At 53.1% G+C, this 21,375-nt stretch overlaps 6 protein-coding genes and 1 non-coding gene across 7 annotated transcripts; 2 read left to right on the top strand and 5 right to left on the bottom strand.

Annotated features, from left to right (window-relative positions):
• Positions 1-766: 766 nt before the first annotated feature.
• On the top strand, positions 767-4,570 carry BDZ83DRAFT_587496 (uncharacterized protein; the record flags this gene model as incomplete). The annotated part of the gene is made up of 1 exon (XM_060506052.1): positions 767-4,570. One exon carries the CDS (start codon positions 767-769, stop codon positions 4,568-4,570), a length of 3,804 nt encoding a protein of 1,267 aa, XP_060360516.1.
• A 577-nt stretch (positions 4,571-5,147) lies between these two features.
• BDZ83DRAFT_707986 (glycosyl hydrolase) lies at positions 5,148-7,541 on the top strand. Its single transcript, XM_060511554.1, has 6 exons — positions 5,148-5,579; positions 5,647-5,733; positions 5,820-6,227; positions 6,300-6,521; positions 6,588-7,063; positions 7,155-7,541. The coding sequence occupies exons 1-6, from the start codon at positions 5,402-5,404 to the stop codon at positions 7,461-7,463; spliced, it is 1,680 nt and encodes a 559-aa protein (XP_060360515.1). The 5' UTR covers positions 5,148-5,401; the 3' UTR covers positions 7,464-7,541.
• On the bottom strand, positions 7,414-9,228 carry BDZ83DRAFT_743975 (cytochrome P450; the record flags this gene model as incomplete). Its single annotated transcript, XM_060513148.1, has 3 exons — positions 7,414-7,533; positions 7,770-8,956; positions 9,012-9,228. 3 exons carry the CDS (start codon positions 9,226-9,228, stop codon positions 7,414-7,416), a joined length of 1,524 nt encoding a protein of 507 aa, XP_060360514.1.
• Positions 9,229-9,576: 348 nt separating this feature from the next.
• Positions 9,577-10,947, bottom strand: BDZ83DRAFT_722838 (isoprenoid synthase domain-containing protein; the record flags this gene model as incomplete). The annotated part of the gene is made up of 5 exons (XM_060512511.1): positions 9,577-10,000; positions 10,088-10,338; positions 10,403-10,431; positions 10,486-10,770; positions 10,932-10,947. The coding sequence occupies 5 exons, from the start codon at positions 10,945-10,947 to the stop codon at positions 9,577-9,579; spliced, it is 1,005 nt and encodes a 334-aa protein (XP_060360513.1).
• A 4,413-nt stretch (positions 10,948-15,360) lies between these two features.
• BDZ83DRAFT_t254 lies at positions 15,361-15,466 on the bottom strand. Its single transcript has one exon. It is a non-coding gene; the product is annotated as a tRNA-Pro (tRNA).
• Positions 15,467-15,992: 526 nt separating this feature from the next.
• Positions 15,993-17,317, bottom strand: BDZ83DRAFT_722837 (peroxidase; the record flags this gene model as incomplete). The annotated part of the gene is made up of 2 exons (XM_060512510.1): positions 15,993-16,638; positions 16,695-17,317. 2 exons carry the CDS (start codon positions 17,315-17,317, stop codon positions 15,993-15,995), a joined length of 1,269 nt encoding a protein of 422 aa, XP_060360512.1.
• A 1,898-nt stretch (positions 17,318-19,215) lies between these two features.
• On the bottom strand, positions 19,216-20,956 carry BDZ83DRAFT_743973 (family 71 glycosyltransferase; the record flags this gene model as incomplete). The annotated part of the gene is given in 11 exon segments (XM_060513147.1): positions 19,216-19,231; positions 19,357-19,424; positions 19,434-19,487; positions 19,500-19,592; positions 19,623-19,745; positions 19,758-19,910; positions 19,923-20,183; positions 20,196-20,330; positions 20,346-20,498; positions 20,508-20,551; positions 20,564-20,956. Coding segments are annotated over 11 exon segments (1,428 nt in total). The 5' UTR covers positions 20,892-20,956.
• Between the last annotated feature and the right edge of the window lie 419 nt (positions 20,957-21,375).

The following is a 21,375-nucleotide window of genomic DNA, read 5'->3' as shown; positions in this document are numbered from 1 at the left end:
TCTCGACTTGACGCTTTGGATTTTGTCGTCCAAGCACATCTCATTCTCGCTAGCACCTTTCTCTCTCGCTGAGACGCTTGAAGGAAGAAGGATCGACGCTGCTTTGGGTCTCCAGGAGCAAGAAAAGGTCTACATGCGACGTTGACAGCCTGGACACAACTCCATCTTGCTGAAACACCCCCGACACAGCGACATATCTGATCCAGGTACGTTTCTTGCTTGACATATCTGCTCTCTCTCCATCTTGGCCATGTCCCGCTGCCCACGTACCCGCCCCGTCGTTGATATCCGTTGCATTTTCTCCCAGAACCCCCAGCCGACGCTTTCATCCCAAGGTCCCAGCTGCGACGAGGCTCAAGCACAGCTTTAAGCGTCTCCGACGCCTTGCTGAACTCAATTGCTACTTGGCCGCCGCAAAAAGCTGAAGAAGCCGTCTGGAGCTGAGACCGGAACGTGGTCGTGTGTCCCAGGGTTCCTGTCAAATCTTTGCTGACGATTCTGCTATTCGTGTCTAGCCATCCCGCATTTCGACTTCAGACGCACTCTTGGCCAATCGTCCCGAGCGAACATTGCCCGTTTCAAACAAACTTTCGCCCTTCGTCCTAACTTCTCGATCTACCATCCCAACTACCATTAATGGACACCGCTTAATGAAGAGCACCGACGCTTAAGCTTGATAAATCGACTTGAGAAGGAAAGGAGGGACCGTTTGTCGACCCTACACACCAAGCTCCTCTGCCGACGAGGCAGAACCTGATAATTCACAATGAACAGATTTCGCACCAAGAAGAGGGCGAAGGATGATGCCGCCTCTTCCACGCCTCGAGCTTCCCACGAGTCAGAGTCTCCCGCACCATTCCGTTTATTTGGCAAGGGCAAGAAGTCACAAGAAGAAGAGCCAAAGAAGGAACTGGATCTCGAGAATGCCCTGCCCCACAGCGACGACTTCCGAACGAGTCTGCTCATGACTGGGCTATCTGCACGGTTCTCCATGCTGAGAGAACAAGACGACCCGAACACAAAAATTGGCAAGGCCAGCGACGACAGCGTTTTGTTCCCGAAGCGCCAGTCGAGGATGCTAGACTTTGGCTTTGGGCCTGGTACAAACGGATTGTCAGACATCGCCGAGGTTGAGTCAATCAGAAAAGAAGTGCCATTTAACCGGATGGATTCCTACCACTCTGCTGATGGGAACTCCATCTCGGGGAGCGTTATGGACCGAGCCAAGCCAGGAGAAGGCAACAACCTATTTGGTGGACGCCAAAAAGTTTACAAGCTCGGTTCCGGTGCTGTTTCCACCAAGAACCTCGACGGCGGTGGCATGAGTGGCCGCGTTCTCTACGACGACGACGTCGCCAAGTCAGCCTTCCAGAAATGGAGGCAGACGGAGAAGTCTAAGCAATCATTTGACGACGAACAGGACCAGAAGCCCTCGAGCATCGATCTCCCACGTGCGGAATCACCTCCACCATTGGGTTACGACCGCAAGAGAGAAACCAACTCAACTACATCATCGACACCATCACTGGGCCGGAATTCCACGGCAGCCACTTCAGTCATGTCCCAACCCACATCGGCAGCCAAAGATTGGCAGTCGAACCCGACAGCACCAAGCTCGGCAACTGGCACTCCTAACCTCGACCGAAGCGTAACCCGCGCACGCCGTCTCTACGAGACAGGACTCAACCATGATCTCCAAGAGCAACAATCTTCGGCTCTGTCGCGGATGGACACCCTTTCTCGGCAGCGAACACTCGGCAGCAGGACCCCTGACCTTCAAAACGGACCTTCACCCACAAGTAGCCTCTTCAGCGATCGTTTTGGCAATGAGAGGAGGATCTTGGCCAAGGGGAGCGCTCCGAACCTGCGATCCGCTAGCCCCCCGACCATGGGATCACCGATCGTCCCCATGGACTTGGGCATCAACGTGCCTACCAACTCCGAACCCAAATCTTCGTTTGGAGGTGCACCTCCTCTGAGCCCACCCATCAGTGAAGGGGAGGAGAGCTCTGTCCTCCCCAGTGACCGGGGCAAGGCTACCGCCATGGGGCTGTTCCAAAAGCCTCTTCACTCCTACGACGAGTCTAGATATGCTCAAAGGCAGCTCCAACTCCAACAAGGCCGAGAGACGCCGACCAACAGATTCCGCACAGAGTCTAATGCATCACAAACTACCGGCCGATCCCGTTCATCCTCGTCGGCCCAGAGGCTGCCGGTCGAGAAGCCCGAACCGATAATTCGTACAGAGCCGACAGTGAAGGAAGAGGAAGCTGGGCTGAGCTTCTACGACGATTCGCTTTCCCCCCAAGACGACGCGACGAACCCAGCTGCTGTGTTCCATGGCGCTGCAAGGCGCCCTGCTGATCGCGACCATCCCGCACTCAGGGACTTTGCCGTGCCAACACCTCTCTCGTTGAGCACCGGCGCGTCGGTGGAGCCATCGCCCGTGTCCGATCTACCTTTTACTGCCGTATCCGCTGAATCGACGAGCTCGCCCCAAGACTCTCCGACTCTTCCCTCGTCCGCCGGCCTCAGCGGAATGGTCCGCCAGCACCTGCGAACTGACAGTGCTACCTCGTCCATCTATGGCTCAGCGCCGCAGACATCCAACTTTGCTTCCAGGTTCCCTCTTGATCCATATGACCCCAAGTCTATGGCGGATATGGGAGTGATGGCCAACCCTTGGGAAGTCCAGTCCCCAGACTGGAGAAATTCGACGTTCAACGAGAAGGAGCAGCCATCTAACGATCAGAAGGAATCGGCAATTCCTGAGCTTACTTCGCAGCCTCGTCAAACGCTTCCATCAGAGAACCAGCCTGCCTCTGAGCGCAATACAGGGTCAAGCACCGAAATGGAAAAGGAACACGACGAGTTTGCCAACCAACTCGCTGACCGCGCGCGCCGGGTTCGTGAGAGACTGACTTCCTATGTGGAGTCTGACCGCGATAGCAGGTCCCTCTCACCTCACCCCGTCGATCGTACAAGAGAGCCATCGTTGCCCCGTCCGAACCCACTGGGCATCTTGAGACAGAAGACGAGTCGAGGTTCTTTGATTGATCGCAACCGCGAGAACCGCGTCGATAGCCAGCACTCAAAGGCCATCAAGATGCTTGGCCTTGCGACTTCAACCATCAGCAGCGCTCCTAGCCCCAATAAATCAAGCTTCGAGGAGAAGGAACCTCAGTCACCTGTTCAGGAAGAGCGGGAGAAGCCAGCGTTCCCCCGGGCCGAAACAGCGCCGGTGCTTCCCACGCACGAGCCGGAGAAGGACAAGGAGGACGACTCTATGCATGCTGGGCTCCAGGCATTCAGACAAGCTAGGCGACGGCTGATGGAGGCTCAGAAGAGCCCATCAAGTGTGCCTATCAATCCTGGTCAAATGCCTGGCTCCGCATCGGTTCCAATGGTTGGCCCACCTGCGTCCAGGACCGCACCTAGCCGCGAGCGCACTCCCGGTCCGCGATCGCCATCTCGCGAGCGCCGACCGCCTCCTGTCACCTACCAGCAGCGGGCACCCAGTGAGGAGGCGCAACCTAACAACGGTCCCGGCCGAGGGCCCTCCCGCCCTCCTTCTCGGACTGAGCGTGACCGCAGCGGCTCTGAAGCTAGCAGCGGAGACAGGCCTCATCGTCCAGCACGCTTGCGTACCGGCACCATCTCGTCGCCCCACGAAGAGCAGCGCGGCATGGTCCCTCCTCCGACTAGACCTCAAATGCTGAACTCGCCGGGCCTCCCCGGTACGAACATTCGCCGGTCTCCGATTATGCCTCCTCAGCCATACCCAGTCGGGGCGGCTCAAGGAAAGTCTCTCGATCGGTCTGCATCCCAGGGCAACCTGGCGGTTCAGTACCGCAGACGTGGACCTGATTCCGGGCAGCCTTCGCCCATTTCCCCAATGGCTCCTATCCCGTCACCATCCATCCCCGTCAGCCAGTCTTCACCCGCTTTCGTCCCCTCTCGCCGACCTTCCGCACCTCCTGTGCCGTCGCCCAACATGGAGGCTGCGCCTGTCAGCCGTCTCGATGAGTCGATGAAGAGAGTGGTCAGGAAGAAGGATATTTCTGAGCCCACCTTCGTCTCTTCAACCTCTCGCGTACCAACTGTGGCTCTCCCTGAGACCTCAGAGTCCCGTTCTAGGAGTGGTTCTCGCTCGCGATCCGGCAGCATCCTCGGTGCGGCCGCCTCGACGCCAAACCTTCACGGCAGTGTGCACGCCAATATCAACGCTCCTCCTCTGCCTCCGATCAACCCGAAGCGTCGCAACATGATCGGTTCCATGATGGGCCGCCGAGGAGACGAAGACATGGGCGCAAGCTCTCCTCATCTACCCTTCTCCCCTCCGCCGATTCCCACTGAGCACGGTGGTGACAGCCACAGTGCGTTCTCCGTAAGCGACGAAGAGGATGGTCCTGGTTCCCAGCGACGCCGCCTTCGGAAGACCATCAGCGAAGCTAATGGCATGAACATGCGTGCCCGGTTGACCCGGGGCAACAGCCCTCCCAACATGCCCGCGCCTATGGCTATGACAGGGGGCTTGAACAACGGAAACATGCCCGGCGGCATGATTTGAACACTCCCAATACAACCGCCACGAATCTCTTCATCTCTAATCATCTCTCAGTATCATTAAAACGGATGGCGGGGTTAAAAAAGAGAGAAAATGGTCGTCACGAATCTATGAGAACGTTTTTGTATTTTTGCCATTGTTTTCGCTTTCTTTCAATTACCCCCAAATGTCGATGTCTACGACCACTGGGTTCCTATTGTATATTTCTTATTTCTCTTCATTCTTTCTTCTCTGGCGGAGTCACTTCGGTGCTCAGTCTGTTCCACATTAGGCTTCCGGAGGGAGCATTAATAGGGCGGGGTCCTCGTTTTTGGGATGAGTTTGTGTGCATTTTGGTGGCGGGCCTGGCGTCTACCATCTGGAGGACTTTAAGATCAGGTGGGAGGGCTAGTACACAGTCATTTCGAGTCTGGAGAATGTCGGAACATTTCAAGGCTGTGACTAGGGTGGGGTAGTAGTGCAAAGGTCGGAGTCTGATATACCATAGTAAGAGAATTGGGAGCAATCAAATTCATCAACATCAACTTTTGACAGCAAATCTGAGTGATACGCAACGTGGACCGTGGCCGAGCCTTGTGTGATTATTGATTTTCCGCCAGATGGACAGCGTGACGTTCGGCGGAACTGCCCGGCTCATGGTCCGGTAGGTTGCTGGTTTTCGGGGTCCACTCCGGGCAATACCCCGGCCACGCCAAAACGTGCCGATCAGCGTCAGACGGAATGTCATGATAAATCTTCATCTGCACTGCGGTGATTATCATCGAACAGCATACGAACGGCTCAAACCTCGATGACATCTCAGTTGGGTAGGTGAGTAGGAAGCAAACCACGAAGATGCTCGTCGCCATACGTGTGCTATTCGCGCTGTGCCTCTCGCTCACACCAGCATGCGCGATTGGGAACCCCATTATCTCGGGCTTCAACCCTGATCCCGCGATGCTCCGGGTGGGGGATGACTATTATATCGCCACGTCGTCTTTTGAGTACTGGCCTGGGATGCCGATTTATCACAGTATGATCAACGACACCCATGGTGCCTGTCAGGTATCATGTGTCTCATGCTGACGCGGTGTGAATAGGCAAGGATCTGTCGAATTGGACGCTCATTTCGCACGCCTTGACGAGGCCGGAGCAGTTGCAACTCTACGGCGTCCCTACCGGAGCTGGTACCAATGCCCCGCCGTCTCCCCCACGAGCCCCTCGTAGTGGGTGCATCGCCATCTGAATCCACCTCACTAACATCTCATCGCAGGCGCCTGGGCACCCAGCCTAGCCCACTTCCACGGTAAATTCTGGCTCTCGGGCATGACGCGCTGGACCTACGATCCCGTAGCCCGCGTCTGGCCGCGGGTGTGGTTCATCTCCTCCCCGGACCTCGTGACCTGGTCCGACCCCGTGTGGGCGGAGCCGTGGGGCATCGATCCGGAGCTTTTTCATGATTTGTCGACGGGGCAGACGTATTTGAATCTGATGGCGCCGAACAATAATCAGGAGAGGCTTTGGGGTATCGCGCAGTGTGAGGTTTCGCTTTCGAGCGGGGCGTGTGTCGGAGGGTATAGGAGTCTTTGGAATGGGACGTTGGAGAGGAGTGCGACGGCTAGGCCGGAGGGGCCGAAGATGTTTTTGAGAGGCGGGTGGTATTATTTGGTTATTGCTGAGGGTGAGTCTTTGATGGTTCTGTGATGCTGCTTTGCGTGTGTTTGTGCGTGCGTGGGACTGACGTGGAGGATAGGTGGCACCGATGAGTTGCACCGTACCTCGATTGCTAGGAGCAAGTCGCCGTCTGGGCCTTTTGAGGCCTGTCCGCATAATCCTCTCATGTACAATGGACAATGGGGGGCCAAGAACTTGACTGTGCAGTCAACGGGGCACGCGACGTTTGTGGAGGCTGCCAATGGGGAGTGGTATGCTTCGTTTATTGCGAGGCGGAATGTGAATGGCAGCTCGCCACTAGGTACGTGTCATCAACAGATGCTGCCTCACAGGCTAGTAGACGGGAATGCTAAGATGACGGGTACAGGCCGCGAGACGTTCCTGGCGAAGGTGACGTGGGAGAACGACTGGCCCATCATCAATAACGGCAAGCCCATTATTCTTAGCGAAGAGGTCGGACCCAAAACAGGAGCCAGAAAGACACTAGCCCCTTGGGTGGACGACTTCTCCGGAAAGGAGCTTGATCCCTCGTGGTACCAGCTCCGAACGCCGTATGTCAAGTCATACGACGTCTACAACGGGCGTCTGGTCTTCAAGCCCAACGTATTTGGCTTGAGTGACCGGGATCACCCCGCGGCGGTGCTGCGGAAGCAGACGTCGTTGAACATGACATTTTCTGCGGAGCTGCTTGGGTTCGAGGGCGTGTTGGGGCAGAGGATGAGGGTTGGGGTGTCGAGTTATTTGAGCGAGTTCCAGCATCAGGATATTGGTGTCAAGGGGTGCGATGGTGGGATTGGGGGCACGTGTTTGTATACGGAAGTGAGGAGAAATGGCACTGTGGATGTAAGTTGTTCCTATTTCTTGGGCTGTCTTTGCTGGCTTTGGATTCGAGGAATTGGATGATGGGAGTATGCTGACTTGAAGTAAATGATAGTCCTGGCAACAGACCCTCAACTCATCTTCTCTACTCAAGAACGGGCTGAGATTTCATATTCGGGCTGAACCGTTGACATACCACCTGGGATATAGCATTGGCGATGACGAACCGACGTATGTCACGAAGATTGAATCACGGTGGCAGGCTTTCGCGCCGACGGGGTATTATGTGTTCACTGGTGCATCTTTTGCGTTGTTTGCTACTGGAGAAGGTGAGCCGTGGCCCGTTGATGGACCAAAAGTTGGGTTCACGCGAGTTAAGGAGAGCTATTTTGAGGAAGACATTGGAGACTACGATCGTTGGTAAGTCTGACAGGCAGTTCCACAGAGATGAGGTACAGTCTTGATTCATGTTGGCAGGAATTTTGAGTCATTCTCTACGCATAATATAGACATTGAGTGACTTTGGCTTTGGCAAATTGTAAGTGCGCACATCCCATGCTTCGTCCGGGGCAGCGAGTTCCAGGCGGAACCGTCTCAGTAGCGCAACCATAACCTTGCATATTTCCATGACGGCGATGTGGCGTCCTAGACATATGCGCGCGCCATGAGAGAACTTCATTGTAGTCAGCATCAGGCTAAAGAAGCAGTCACATATCGGAGGATGACTTACATGCAAACAGCCATTCTCCATGTCAAAAGCTCTCTCAGGCGAGCACTCGAGCCAACGCTCCGGCCGAAACGCATCCGAGTCTTCCCCAAAGAGGTTCTTGTCTCTCGCCACGACGAACGGCGAGACGCTTACGCGGGTGCCACCTGGGAAGAATCGGCCGCAGATGTAAGCTCCGCCTCGCGGCACGTGGCGCGGGAGGGTGGTGGTGACGGGCGGGTGGATGCGAAGGGCTTCTTTAATGCATGCCGCTAGGTACGGCATGGCCTGGTGATTTGTCTCGCTGTACCTTGGCGGATCCGACAGGTTACCTTTGGTCGCGGCCTCGTCTATCTCCGCCTGTAGCTTCTCGTAGGCCTTCTGGTTCTTGAGGAGGTGGTAGATGAAGGAGTCCATGGCAATGCCGGTGGTGTCTGAGCCCCCGGATAAGTTGACCACGGCATGCTGGAAGATTTCGCCATGCGGAAACTCCTCAGGCCCAATCTTTTCTTGGGACTGGATGATCTTATCCATGATGTCGGAGTGCACTGCATCTGGGTCCGCTTCACGCCTGTCCATCTCCTGCTTGGTGACGTCTGAGATGACTAGCGCCGGAGGACTCAGGAACGCAGCTACCAGCGGGTTTCCAAAGAGGAATTTGTGAAGCTCCGGCATCATTGCCACTGTGGATGCGTACTGGATGAAGCTGTCAAGCACCTTTGTCATGTTTCCCACGTCGGATTTGGTGTCAAGAAAGCCGAGGCGGCGCGAGAAGCTCAGCTCGCCTACCACGTCAAAGGCGTACCACTGAAACCACTCCACCATGTTGATGGGTCGCTTACGCTGTGACCGCGGTACTGAAGGGGCTATGGCGAGCTCATCCATGCACTGGATGAAGAGCGTCACGGTTGAGTCGACAAACTCTTCCAAGGCCATGAGGGCGGACATGGAGAATGCTGGCGCGACATTGCGCTTCATGCGCTTGTGCTCGACTGGATCGATGACGGAGAAAAGGTTGGCGTCCTCTGGTGTTGGGAAACCAAACATGTAATACCAGTCTGTCTTTTTCGGATTAGTGGTTTTCCAACTGCTCAATGTCTTTGAAGGATGCGAACTCACCTTGACGAATCTCTGTTCACTATCAAAGATGATGGGGATAGCTTCTGGGTCTGCTATTGAGACTTCGTTATAGGCGATGCGGACGATGGGGCCTAGATCGTTCAGTCTCAACAATGATAGCACATTCAACTTGATCTATAGACTGACCGAGCTTCCTATGCGCTTCTAACAAGTTCCTCTCAGCACGAGTTGACAGCACTTGGAAGACCTTGTTCCAGCGGCTCACCGTTGCTAAGAAGTTGACTGCAGGGATGCCTCTGAGGCTAGGAGCATAACGGCGATAGAGAGCGCGAAGGACAAAGATGGCCAGGCAGACTCCGAACCAGTGGCTCGAAAGCACTTGGAGCAGGTTTAGAAGTGACATTACGCTGTTTCCGTGTTCGTAAAGCGCTGCCAAATCGTTATTAGTTGTCGACTACCTTATGGATGAATTGAGACATCATGATATAGAGACTTCATGATTCGCTCGGTGCTTGGAGTATCGGTAGCGGACTATTCCGTCCTTTAGGGTGGTGTAGTTCCACAGCCACGCGTGCTAGGGGGAGATAGGATAGATCCTTGGGAGGCACTTTTGATACTGTAGTACTGATGACCCTGCATATCCCACGTAGAATCGTTACATTGTATACATATCTCAAAAGCCTATATTTGGATCGATGTAACTCTCCGACTCGAACGCGCTCCACAAGCGCCTTAGGGAGCATGTCTATCGTTAGACATCGATCATGGCAGCCTCTCCACCATATCTAGAAGTTACAACCGAGTAAAACAGGTTCCCCGCCGTCATGGTCAGGGCGGCGGAAACGAACTGTTCCTCCTTGGGGGACAACATTCTTCCTTTGGCAAGCCTCTTCAGCTCCTCCTCCATCTGAGCCTCCACTTCCAGCTGCACGCTGTAAGTGACGGCCTTGGCGGCAGAATAGGAAGCCAACCCCAGCAGACGACGCACGACGTCGACGGCGTTGATCATGTAGCAGACCTTGCCGTCCTGAAGTGCCTTCAGCTCCTTGTCGAAAGAGGCCAGGTCGTTGACGAGCGACACGTGGTCGCTAACCAGACGTAGGATCCTGGCCATTTTGGGGTCCTCAATCGCAACGTCGGACCCTAGCGAGAAATTCACACATGCCAAGATATATCTTGCAAACATTCGATTATTAGTTGCGGGTCGGGCCTTTTGTAACGGGGAGAAGCGCGCGTGGGAGTTGGATGAAGATTGAACTCACGGGACACCCGCATCTATGTTGCGGTAGGACAAGTAGTCTGCCAGGCTGGCAAAGTTCGACTGGGGCGGGACGTGTCGACAAAAGTCCGCGAGTCGGTCAATCACCTCCTGGCCTCCGTTGCCGGCGATCTTGTTGTGGCTCTTGAGTCCATCTACAACGTAACCGATGAGCGACTGCAGCTCGGACTTGGACTGTTCTTTCTCTCCGTTGGATTCCAGGCGACGGAGAAAGTCATCACGAACAACACCGAGCTAGAATCCTGGGTTAGTGCTAACTCGGTGGTAGGGATCAGCTTTGCAGGGATGGACATCGTACCTTGTCCTCGCTATGCATCTCCCACGAGTCTGCGGAATATTTCAGTAATTTCGAAAGACAAACAGGTGTGCATTCTTACTTACCGTCAAAGATGACAATGAATACGATGGTGGCTGCAAGAAGGCGGGTTCTCTCCTTGTCTGCTTCAGGAAAGAGGTACGTGGCAAACTTGGTAAAACGGTCCTCTTCCGGTAGCAAAAGTTCGTGGGAAGCAATCTTGGCAAGGGACCTGCCGTTGAGCTTGACGGCGGTGAACATGCTGGAATCAGTGCTGAACAACTCCAGGAGCTCTGAAGAGATTCTCAGTCCGGCCTCCCAGTGGCGGCTCTGGCGTGCCTTGGGGAATCCCGTTGGCCAAGGCAGACCAGCTCGAACGGGGAAGATGTCGAAGCCATTTACATCGGTAGGCTCGTCTTCTCCATCAGTAGAAGGTGTACGACACTGCTGGAGCCGCTTGTAGCCAGCCAACGGGAGTAGAGAAGTCTTCAGGTCCAAATAAGGAGCATCGTGGAGCCAGTTGTAGGCGTACGCAATTTGCGAGACATCTTGCAGATTCTCCGGGGCGCAAGTGTTCCCTGCAAAAGCATGAGAATGGGACGATATGGAATAAGAGGGCACTTAGAGGCGAGCTAAGCAGGATGATACTCTTGTCTGCCGACCGTTAGGAATCAGTCCGTCACCGCCGGCATCTGGACATCTCCGAGCTGATCTAGTTTTCTATTAGAATCTTTGCGAGGAGATAAGAGTCCCGGCATTTGATCTTGAAATGCGAGTCGTGCTTTCATTGGCTGAAGATGCCAAAGACGCCAAGGCGAATCATAATTTGATTGACTTGTTGGACTGTCTCAAGGCTACGTGTATGTTGAGGCAAATAGACACTTCCTACCCTGGGTTGATCTCTCATATCACAGTCTCTCAGTGATCTACTCGATTATTGAAAACGCAAATAAAGCAGCTGAGAAGGATGTCCCACAGGCGTAGGCGTAGGCGTAAGCGTAAGAAATTTGCTGGCGTACTCGTAGGCTAATCCATCGTGGCCCTGACGGGACTTCAAGCCTTGACAGGCTGACCGCTAGAGCTGACAGCACCACAGTTGCCGACAATGACATTATGGCTGCCGTCAAAGTTCTGGCCAGCAGACCAAGTCTTACAGATATGGGCTGGCTGCTTCGGGTCGCTGCAGATGTCCACCCAAATGCAGTCGTGAGCGATAGCCTGCGCAAGGTCGGCGACGTGACCGCATGAGACCTCGAGGTCGTAGTAGTTGTCATTGCAAAGAGCGATGGCCGCTTCGCCGACACACTGGGTACGAATGCACTGGCGGGCTCTGACCTTGCAACCTCCGTTGACGGCACGGAGATTGTTCACGCCAGTGTTGACCTGAAAGCCATCCACCTTGCCCCACTTCTCGAAACAATTAGGGGCCTGGTGTATCATCTCGTCAGTTACTTGCTAGTGAAAGTGAAGACTCAGGACATAGAATGTGGTACATACCCTCTTCTCAAGGGATCGCTTGGCGTTCTGGGCATCGTTGTAGAATGCCGTGGCAGCCTCGTGGGTGGCGGGAATGCCTTCGACATCGACGGTGCCATTGAAGATGGATGTTCCATGCTCCTCCTGGACCTTTGCTTCAATATCCTAAGCGCGTTGTAAGTAAGAGGAAAGATTGGCACTACAAGGACAAGAAATCATCTTACGAGTAGGTCGGATCCCCAGACCTCAACCACGGGGCCTCCCTCCTCCAAGACTCCAACCCATCCGGCCTCGCCTATGGGGAAAGGAAGCGGCGCGTACTCGACTTCAACATCGCGAGGCTAGACCAGTCATGTCAGTGATTTCTCAAATGTTCAGCTTCTTGCCGACACTGACCTCGCTTGGAATGGCTGAAGAGGCCGCAGTTGCGACGAGACCAAGAATGACAGTAGAGGTCTTCATGATGAATTTTGAGAGTGAATACCGGTGAACAAAGCTGGATTGGGAAAGAGAGTTGTCGTAGCCTTGATGTTTCAAGAATTGGTCTTACTTTGAGCGAGATGGCCTCAACTATTTATATCGCTCTGGTTGTGAACAAAGCTCGCAGTCCTCGGCTCCGTGATAAGCAACTACAAAGTGGAAGCTCAGAGAAATCGACAATCAATCGCTGAAGAATGGGACTTTGGTGTTGACCGGGAGCTTTCCTGCCTCATGGCCCACTTGATTGAGGGTATGCATGCAAAGCTGACAGCTGCGGGAGTCGTGTTCATCTTAATACACCCCACTAATCGTGTGTAGAACTTGGGTTTGGCTACTAGCAATGACATCAAAGAGTGAGGCTTATTCTGTTCTCACCTTACGCCTGGAGGTATAGACAATGTCACGTCCCTCGACGAGGACTAATCCATGACCTGGACCTCCTGACGACCGAATCAGCTGAAGTTAACATCGAAAGGGTCCACAAGTGTGACTACGCTCTCGATGTTCAGCTTTGATCCTTCGAACAGTCAAATTTCACCCCCTTCGCCTACGCACCTAGTTCCTCGGACTTCTCGCTTGGTTGTGGGATTGAACGTCTGTAAGTGGTGGAAAGTTCACGACCCCTGAGACTATCGGACTTCGCTTGTCACTTTGTGGCAACAGGCGACCCTCACAAAATCGTCAGACAGAACTTAAATCCTTTTAAGCATATGAGTTTGTTTTCGAGCGACAAGACGCTCCGCGAGTGATACAATGAAACAATGTTCGGCACCAAGCGAATCAAACGTCTTGATTCCTTGAGCGCTGGATTATCAACTCAACTTGCGTTCAGTTCAGCTCATAACAAAGGTTCTTGACAGCATTGAAGACCTTTTAAAATATCTGCAACACTAGACGTGGTCACGCGGCCGACAGAAAGAATTGGAACTTTCGTCAAGACCCCTGGTCACAATCTGGGGTTCGCTGCTGAGCCGCCTTCTCGGTTCGCCGGAACCATGGACATTGCAAGGCTGCATTTAGGTTCGTTCCGAGGCGGCCGAGTGTTGAGAGATTTCTCTTTGAGCCTAGTAGACATGACTGCGCCGCTTCTAGTTCTTGAGGGCGATTGCAAATGAAGAAGGTGCCAAGACTTTCAGATCACTCGCAAACACCAAAGTTCTTCCAACGCTGGTTTTTAAATCGAAATCTGAATGCAGCGAACGGTCGAGAGAGGTTTGAGTTTTGAAGCTAGCGTGTAACTGAGGCGACGATGCCCGAACAAACCGGGAAGGACGGTCTGATGGCCGGACTTCAGAGCGTTTAAGATGGAACTTTCGTAAAGGAGCAACCTGCTTACAAAAGAACACAAATGCAGCTTATATCATGACCGGGATCCCAGAAATGCAGGTAATGGGGTAGTGTTCAAGTCTTCGTAAAGTTACTCTTGTATAAGTAAGCACTAAGTGCTTTCTGTTCAAAGATGAAATTATTTCACTGAGGTCAGAGTATGGCTATTTAACACGACACTGTCGGAAGCTTGAGGCTTCAGAGTATCCTATTTCATCCAAACTTCATCTAAGTGAAATGTTCCTAGGATAGAGGACAGCTTCAGGCATCGCCCCTTGCTGTAGGCCAGTGTTATTGAATATCTATTGCTGCACAAGCTGTAACCTCAACTTGTGCTTCCATCCATCTAATCATATTTCCTTTTCTCAACTCGCTATTTTGTTCAGACATGATACCTAGCCATAGTACTCGGAACCTTGGGCCTGAAGTAAGAAGTCTCGAGAGGGCAAGATTTCCTTGCATGCCTGGACATATTGGCATCCAATCCCATGAGTGCTCGTCAACTTATCAGTTCATCCGAAACATCCAAGCGGTAATCGATGCTATGCACGATTCAAGAAGTTCACCATCAGCATCTCTTAGATGCGCACGCGGCAAATCTAAATCCACGGAAATTCAACTGATGCGGGTGACCGGCGACATTTTCAAACAAAGGTAGCCCTATAAAGGCTCTCGGTAATCAAGGAATTCCCGAACCCAGTGTATATAGGTAGCCTAGGGCGAAGATTGAAAACCCAGGTCTTTGGTTCCTGAATTGGTAAATTTCCGGCAATTCAGATCACCGAGCATCTTAAGCTTTCTACAACACGAGTTGAACTTCGAGCTTGTTTCACTTTTGAGACGACACACGAAAATCCGGGGCACGAATCAATCGATGGTCTGTCGTCAGGTCAACATGAGTCAACCGCCTTCCGAGACATGACATGGTCAGCCTGACTGCGCTGAATACCGCGTTCGCTTTCTGCTTGTCTGCGTGAACACGAATGTTGCCTTTGAATAAATACTTACGTACCTTCCCTCGATGCAAACAAAGTCCAATACTTCACAGCCCTAAGATCTTTAGCCACACCATCCACTTTAGAAAAGACCCATCAAAGTCACGGTCTGCATAGTAATTATTATTGTAGTCCCGCACAATACCTCTGCAACCAACATGAAGAATACGCTACTCTGTTGATGGCTTTAGCCTACTTCGCAAATGCGTTGCCTCAAACGCCTAGGGAAGGTTGCGACTCTGTTGCAATTTGTAACGAGGTCTGTGGCAAGCAAGGGATGGTAAGTAACAAGCGCGAAGCATTCTTGGCATCTCGACTGCCATCGAATCTTAAATCTATGTTCTGATCACAAGCCCTATAGAAACGCGGCGGATCATCTTGTACTGGAAACAACTCGGCCAATTGCGTTTGCGTTCCCAAGTGATTGCGATGTCTCAGGAGGATTGAATTCTACTTGTTACAGTTACATGGGACACGGAGTTTTACAGTTTACTTTGGTCAGCACATTACAAGACTGTGAAGCGTTTTGGAGGCACTAGTAATAATTACTGAGACGAAATCGATATGATCATGCAAGATACAGTCTCCAAACCCCCCTTTCAGTACTTGACACCTCCAGTGACATATCGCCTAGAACAAAAAGCTCATTTGCACGTGTAAGAAGCTTGTTGGAGCAAAAGGTTGGGCCCTGGCCAGGATTCGAACCTGGGACCTCTTCCAATCCGGCTGATAAGACTCGAAAGTCTTATTGAAGCCCTAAGGAAGAATCATACCGCTAGACCACCAGGGCTAGTGATCCTGAAGCATCGTACGATGTTCTGGATGCCGGATGCGTGTCGTAGATTTGCTCAAGAAGACTGGTGGGAGACGAGTTGTGCCGTTGTGGAGTTAGGGCGGGTCGTGATGAGGGCACTCACGTTTAGAGTAGTCACAACACACGGGTAATGCGTGTTTACAATGCTAGCTTGGCTAAATCGTGTTCCAAGTTGAGTGCTGGTGGGAGGACATTTCACTGTTGGTCACAGACAACGATGTGACCATGAGATTAAGTACTTGGCATCTCTATTTCTTTTTTTGTCTGGCTTAGTTTTAGCGAGAGCACCACACAATGAGAAACATATAGACAGGCAGTGGCACTGTTACAAACAGCTTCTAGATTACTAAATGTACCAAGTGAAGCAAGTTGTGGTTTAGATTAGGTATAGACATTATATGGTTTGCATCTACTCTTGCCGGATACGGCGGTTTCTATATACCAAAAACAGGCCCGAACGCCTCTATGACCCAGACATGACAGGGCGGAAACCAAAAGGGGTTTACCACCTGAAGTGGAAAACTCCCTTCAACCAGCTCATGACCGAGGCAATCATGCCATTGATGTCGCCACCGTTCCTCAGCTGGTCGGCGATGTTGTTAAGGCGGTCCTTGGTAGCAAGCCACTTGTCCAAAACAGCCTGGTCGGGAGCAGTGAAGGTGCTTCCGGTACGAGGAGGCAGGGCCTTGGTGCACTCAGTTAGGTCGTTGATGTTGAAGACACCAAGAAGAGAGAGGCGGATGTACTCGCGAGCGTAGTCCTGGTTCCAGTGGGACTGCCCGCCCTGGCCAGCGAAAGCCTGGAACTCGGAGCTGATGCGGGAGTCCTTGGAGAGAACGACGTCGCTGGCAAACTTAAAGACACGGGCGGGAGCGGAGCCGAGGGTCTCCTTGTAGAACTTGACGTCCCAGACACCGGGGGTGCTGTCCTGCGGGTCGCCAGCGCGGCTGGGGTCCACGAAGCGCTGCTGGCTGGTTGTGTGGGCGCCGATGAGTGCGGTGAGACCGTGGGGCTTGATGGTCTTGTTCTCAAACAGCTCGATCAAGAAGTCGGCAGAGCCGGTGACAGGAGGAAGAAGGTTGAGAGGAGCAGGGACGGAAGAGTCCTTGCGGCCGACGTATGTGCGGATGCGAGGACCCAAGGGGCAGCTGTCACAAAATTAGTTCATGCTCAGATTGCAAGACAAAAGGTCCGGATGACTTACACGACAGTGGCTACATTTGCGGAGAACTGGATGAGATCGGCCATTCCGATTCCAAATTGCTTATAGCGGTCGAACCAGACCTGGGTCTGGGCAATAATCTCCTCGAGACCGTGGTTCTCCCCGCGCGTCATCTCCTCTGAAGCGAGAATGATAGAGCCGTCAGCTCCGCCGAGGTTGCCGGTTCCCTTTGACCAACCGCCGGCATCGTGGAAGCCAAGACGGACAGCAGCGCGGGCGAAGTCGGTGCAACGGCCGGATCTGCCTCTGAAGGTACCCTGAAGATCGTTGGCGATGTACTTCCAGATGCAGCAGGTGTCGGCAGCGCAAGCCGCTGAACCCTTTGGTGCGAGGGTGCCTGATCTTCCAACGGTCGGGTAGGCGTCGTCACTCTCGGGGTTATCGAAACCGGTAAGGAGCTTCTTGACGCTGCTTCCAACAGCGGTGAGCTTGGAGTCGTCGAGGGCGATGAGATCGCCAATGAGCTCGTTAGAGTCTCCGTCGTCAGCGCCGTTGCCGTCTACATCGGCGCGGGAGCGGATCTCGGCGAATGTGTTCTTCATGCCCGGGTAGGCGATGATGGGCGTGGCCGCGAGCGCGGTGGTAAGGAAAGTTGACACACGCATGATGAGTTCGAAATAGTTCCGTACCGGGAAGAAGGAAAGTTGATAGAGAGTGGTCTAAATGATGTGTAGGCTAAAGTCGCAGAACGAAAGGATGATTCTATCGAATCGAGAAGGAATGATAGAGACGAAGGAGATGATGAGGCGTATCCTGATGAGCCAAGTGCTAGAAACTGGGCATCATGGGTTCATTATATCCTCATCGATAGCTCCTAAGCCCGGGAGGCCGTGCTCGCACTTCTGCGAATCTATTCTTGGCAAAGGAAGCCATCGTACACTTGAATGCTGACTGTGGAGATGAGGAGTCTCTAATCGTGTTGACTAGTTCTAGGGCGTCTCGACGCCGTCGACGTTGTAGCAAGGGCTTGCTTTTCCTCCTTCTCATCTGCTGTCAGTCGCCCGTAGTCTCGTATTGGGCCGAGTCAACCGAGTAGGAGTTGGTCCAGTCCGAGCGCCACCATGTGTACTTTTGCTTCGCCTCCACGAAGCCTTGAAGAGTCGGACGAGGAATCATTTTGTTCGTGATTGGACAGCTAGACCGGGGGAAGACGGTGGTTGCTACAGCGGTGAGTGAGGCGTTGACCAGGAGGAAACAAAGAGGTCTGTGTGCCGACTAATACTACGTCGAGATACCACTGAGTAAGGTACATTAGATGTTATTTTCCCTGCTCTATACGTGGGGGCATGTGCAATACTGACGAGGTTTACTGCAGGCAATGCTAGTCAATAAGTGTAGGTAGTTCAACTTGCGTTGCGTACGGACATGAACTTCCTCATTGACACCACGTCTGCAAATGTCAGTCGCTGTGCTTCGTATCGATGCACCCATCATCCGACCCTGAAAGATGCATGTGTGCCAGGAACAAGATGTAAGTTCAGACGCATAACATTTCTTAGCTCCCATCTTGGTATCCGTGCTATTCCAGATCCGATCTACGGGCGAGACCACTGTTCCCCATCCAGCAACTGACTCTCGCCGAGTTGGAGCAGACTTAGCAGAGTGACTCTTATTCAGGGGTAAAAACGCGAGTCGCAATCCCACAAAGGAGAGAGTTGCTTTAGCGTTGCATCCCGTATGCTGCACAATCCCGACGCTAATCCAATGTTGCTTCTAGCGCACAACGGCACGGATTGGCGGCTAAGTTCCCCTGAAACATCAGGTGGGATGGCCCAGAAGACCCTAACATTTTGGATACGACCGCCGTTGAGCTTGTTTTCCTGCGTGTGGATGGACGTTTCTTGTCGTCCGATGCTGTCTCAGAAACTTTTAACGCTCGGATGGGGCGCCAATCAGCTGGATCGTCCAATAATTAAGATGCTATTTCTAACTCGTAAAAGGAGAGGGATCTTGGTACAGGGATTTCCGTTACGTTTCCTCCCTGCTAGGTTGCTCGCGTGTCGTGTGCGTACGATTCGAACACTCGTCGACGTGAAGCGGGAGTGCAAGTTACTGCTCGATAATAGATTAGACGCGCAAACAACTCTAATGTCCTCATGTTCTGATGGCAACGACATGGTATCCTGTGAAGATGATCGAATCGCTCAGCACCCTCTTCTCAATTCAGCCTTGTGAATGCCTCTTCTCTTGACTTGTCATGCCAAGCTTTTCTGACAATCCAGATGCCCTCGTTCCCGTGTGACACCGACACGCCTCGTCCGAGGAGGGCTGCTGACATCGGTCCGGCTTTGACTCGTCAGACACAAGCTGATAGAATAAGCTCGAAGCCTTCAAGCCTTACTTTGAACCTCGGTCTGAGCGAGCTGACCGAGTGGCATCCTGCTTCCTCGTGTTGGTCTTTGTGTGTTCCTGTGAGAAGAACGTTTTTGAACGCGAGAAGACGGCGGCAACGGCACTAAACCTTCTTTGTCCTTTGTTTGGTGTCTTTGACCCTCCCTCCTTTTCACTGGCGCCTCGCACTAGGTAAGAAGCCATCGGCCCGTCGAGGATCATCAGGGGCACCACACAAGCGTGGCTCCTCGCGATTCTGTTTGTTCTGTTTGGCAAGCCGTAACGCCTCGGACTTCAGCTGGCAGGTAAAGACCCAAACTGACCCAGCTTCGTCGCATCTTGCTGATCCAGCTGCCAGTATCCACCGATTTCGCGAAACGTCTGCTCGACCCCAGGCAGAATCTCGTTCAAGTCTCTAGCCTGGACATCAAACATGTCGGTGCACTGGGCCGCGACGAACTTCTCAGAATGTTGAGGCATGTAAGTAGCGCCATCCCATTTGATGGCGACGTTGACATTTACCTCGGGACTCTCTTCGCTCGGCGCCCTCTTGTAATGCCGCAGATATCCGCCCTTCACATCCCGGTTCCATCTCATGACTTCGAGAGGAGCAGTCTTGACGAGCCCTCCATGGAGGAAGGCGATGCGGCCATCGTCGGGGTGGTGCTGCGCGAACGAGTGTCCGCAGTAGAAGCCATCATTCTCTGTTCCGACGCTCGTGACCCATTTCTTGGGCTTTCCAAATGTCGTCCGTAGAGCGTGCCACGCGAAACGGAACATGTCCTTGTCGCCTAGCAGCATCTCATTGTAGTATTTCCCCTGCTCATTATTGAGCCACGATGCGAGCTGGAGGTGATACCAGAAACGCTGTTTGTCTACCAGAAGCTGCCCGCTCTCCTGCTCGTGCTCGGCCATTTTGCATGGCGTGTTGAAGATGGCCCAAGCGGGATTCTGAGGCCGTGTGCGAGCAATATCGGGCCAGAATACGGAGTGGTATTCTGTGTACTGCATCGAGTCGTAGAGAATCGATGGGTCGATCATTGGAATGTTGTCGGAGTCGAGCAGCAGAGGCTCGGCCCAACGCGAGTTGAGCAGTGCGGCAGTCTTCAGCTGGTAGTTGATCCCAAAGATCCCATCCTTCTTGATATGCACAACATTGTGCTCTTTGGAGAGATCATTGTAGTATATCGGCTCATAGAGAGCATTGAGATCCGCCATGACGGCCATGTCCATCTCGGTGTCCCAATAGTGAATCTCAATGGCAATTGTGGACCGGAGCCTCTTCAGCTGACGCAAGATCACCTTGACGCGCATCACCGTGTCGGCGTTGCCCGCGACTATGACCAGTCCTCGCCCGGAGAAGCGATCCTTGACGCGTGCGTATGGGATCATGCCGCTCTTGACGAAATCATGCCACTCACGCCTGCGCAGCTCAATTTCGAGCACCGGCCGATCCTCAATAACCCATGGTAGAGAGTCGGAGAATTGAAAATCGACGTACATGTCCGCTGGCCAGGTACATGATGCGCGAGCCTCTTGCTGGGAGATGCTCTTGATGTTGGTCACGGCAGCGAAGTGGGGGATGAAATCGTCGGCTGTCGGGAGTTTATGCGCGTCGAGAAGGACATGCGCCTGGATTGGCGGCGGCTGGAATTGAAGGTTATTGTCGATGATGGGCACCTCGATATGATCCGGAGGGATATCGACATTGATGAACGAGCCGTCTGGTGGTGAGTTGGGTGTCCATTGGGATGCTTGAGGATTCGCGTCGCCCTTTTTGAACAGTAAGATCAGAACGACGGTGATGACCAGCGCAAATATGATGCGGGTTCTCTTGATGCCGGCCATATTGACGACAAACCATGGATTTCAAACTCGAAGGAATAGTGGACCGAAGCAACAGCTACCACAAGGGGTACGAAGCTCATATCAACTAGAACCCGTGGACACGACAGCCAAATCAAGCAGTTCCCATGGTTCACCTCATCTTGTCTGTCTATTGCCGGCCTCGGTCCCAGCCATCCCATTTCGTGCTGATCTCCATGTGAACCGAGCAGGGGTGTTCCCCCGCGCAACAAGGCCTTGCTGCGTGATTGCGTCGTGCGGGGTTCGTCACATCCTGGAAGGCGCCGTCGCAAAGCTTGAACTTAACTATTTCACATCACATACTTCTCATTGGATAAGTAGTAGATGAGCGACAGTCTATCTCCCGCACTGGAGCGGGAATGCAGGTCAAGCGGTCCGGAGCGTCTGGAGTCCAACTTTTGATGCATATTTTGATAGTGTTCGTATCGAGACCTTACGGTACTGTGTAGGCAGAGCTGTCGTATGC

This window comes from Colletotrichum acutatum, assembly GCF_030867785.1.
Source record: "Colletotrichum acutatum strain CBS 112980 chromosome Unknown BDZ83scaffold_116, whole genome shotgun sequence".
Taxonomy (NCBI): Eukaryota; Fungi; Ascomycota; class Sordariomycetes; order Glomerellales; family Glomerellaceae; genus Colletotrichum; species Colletotrichum acutatum.
This window is presented reverse-complemented; position numbering and strand designations above follow the sequence as displayed.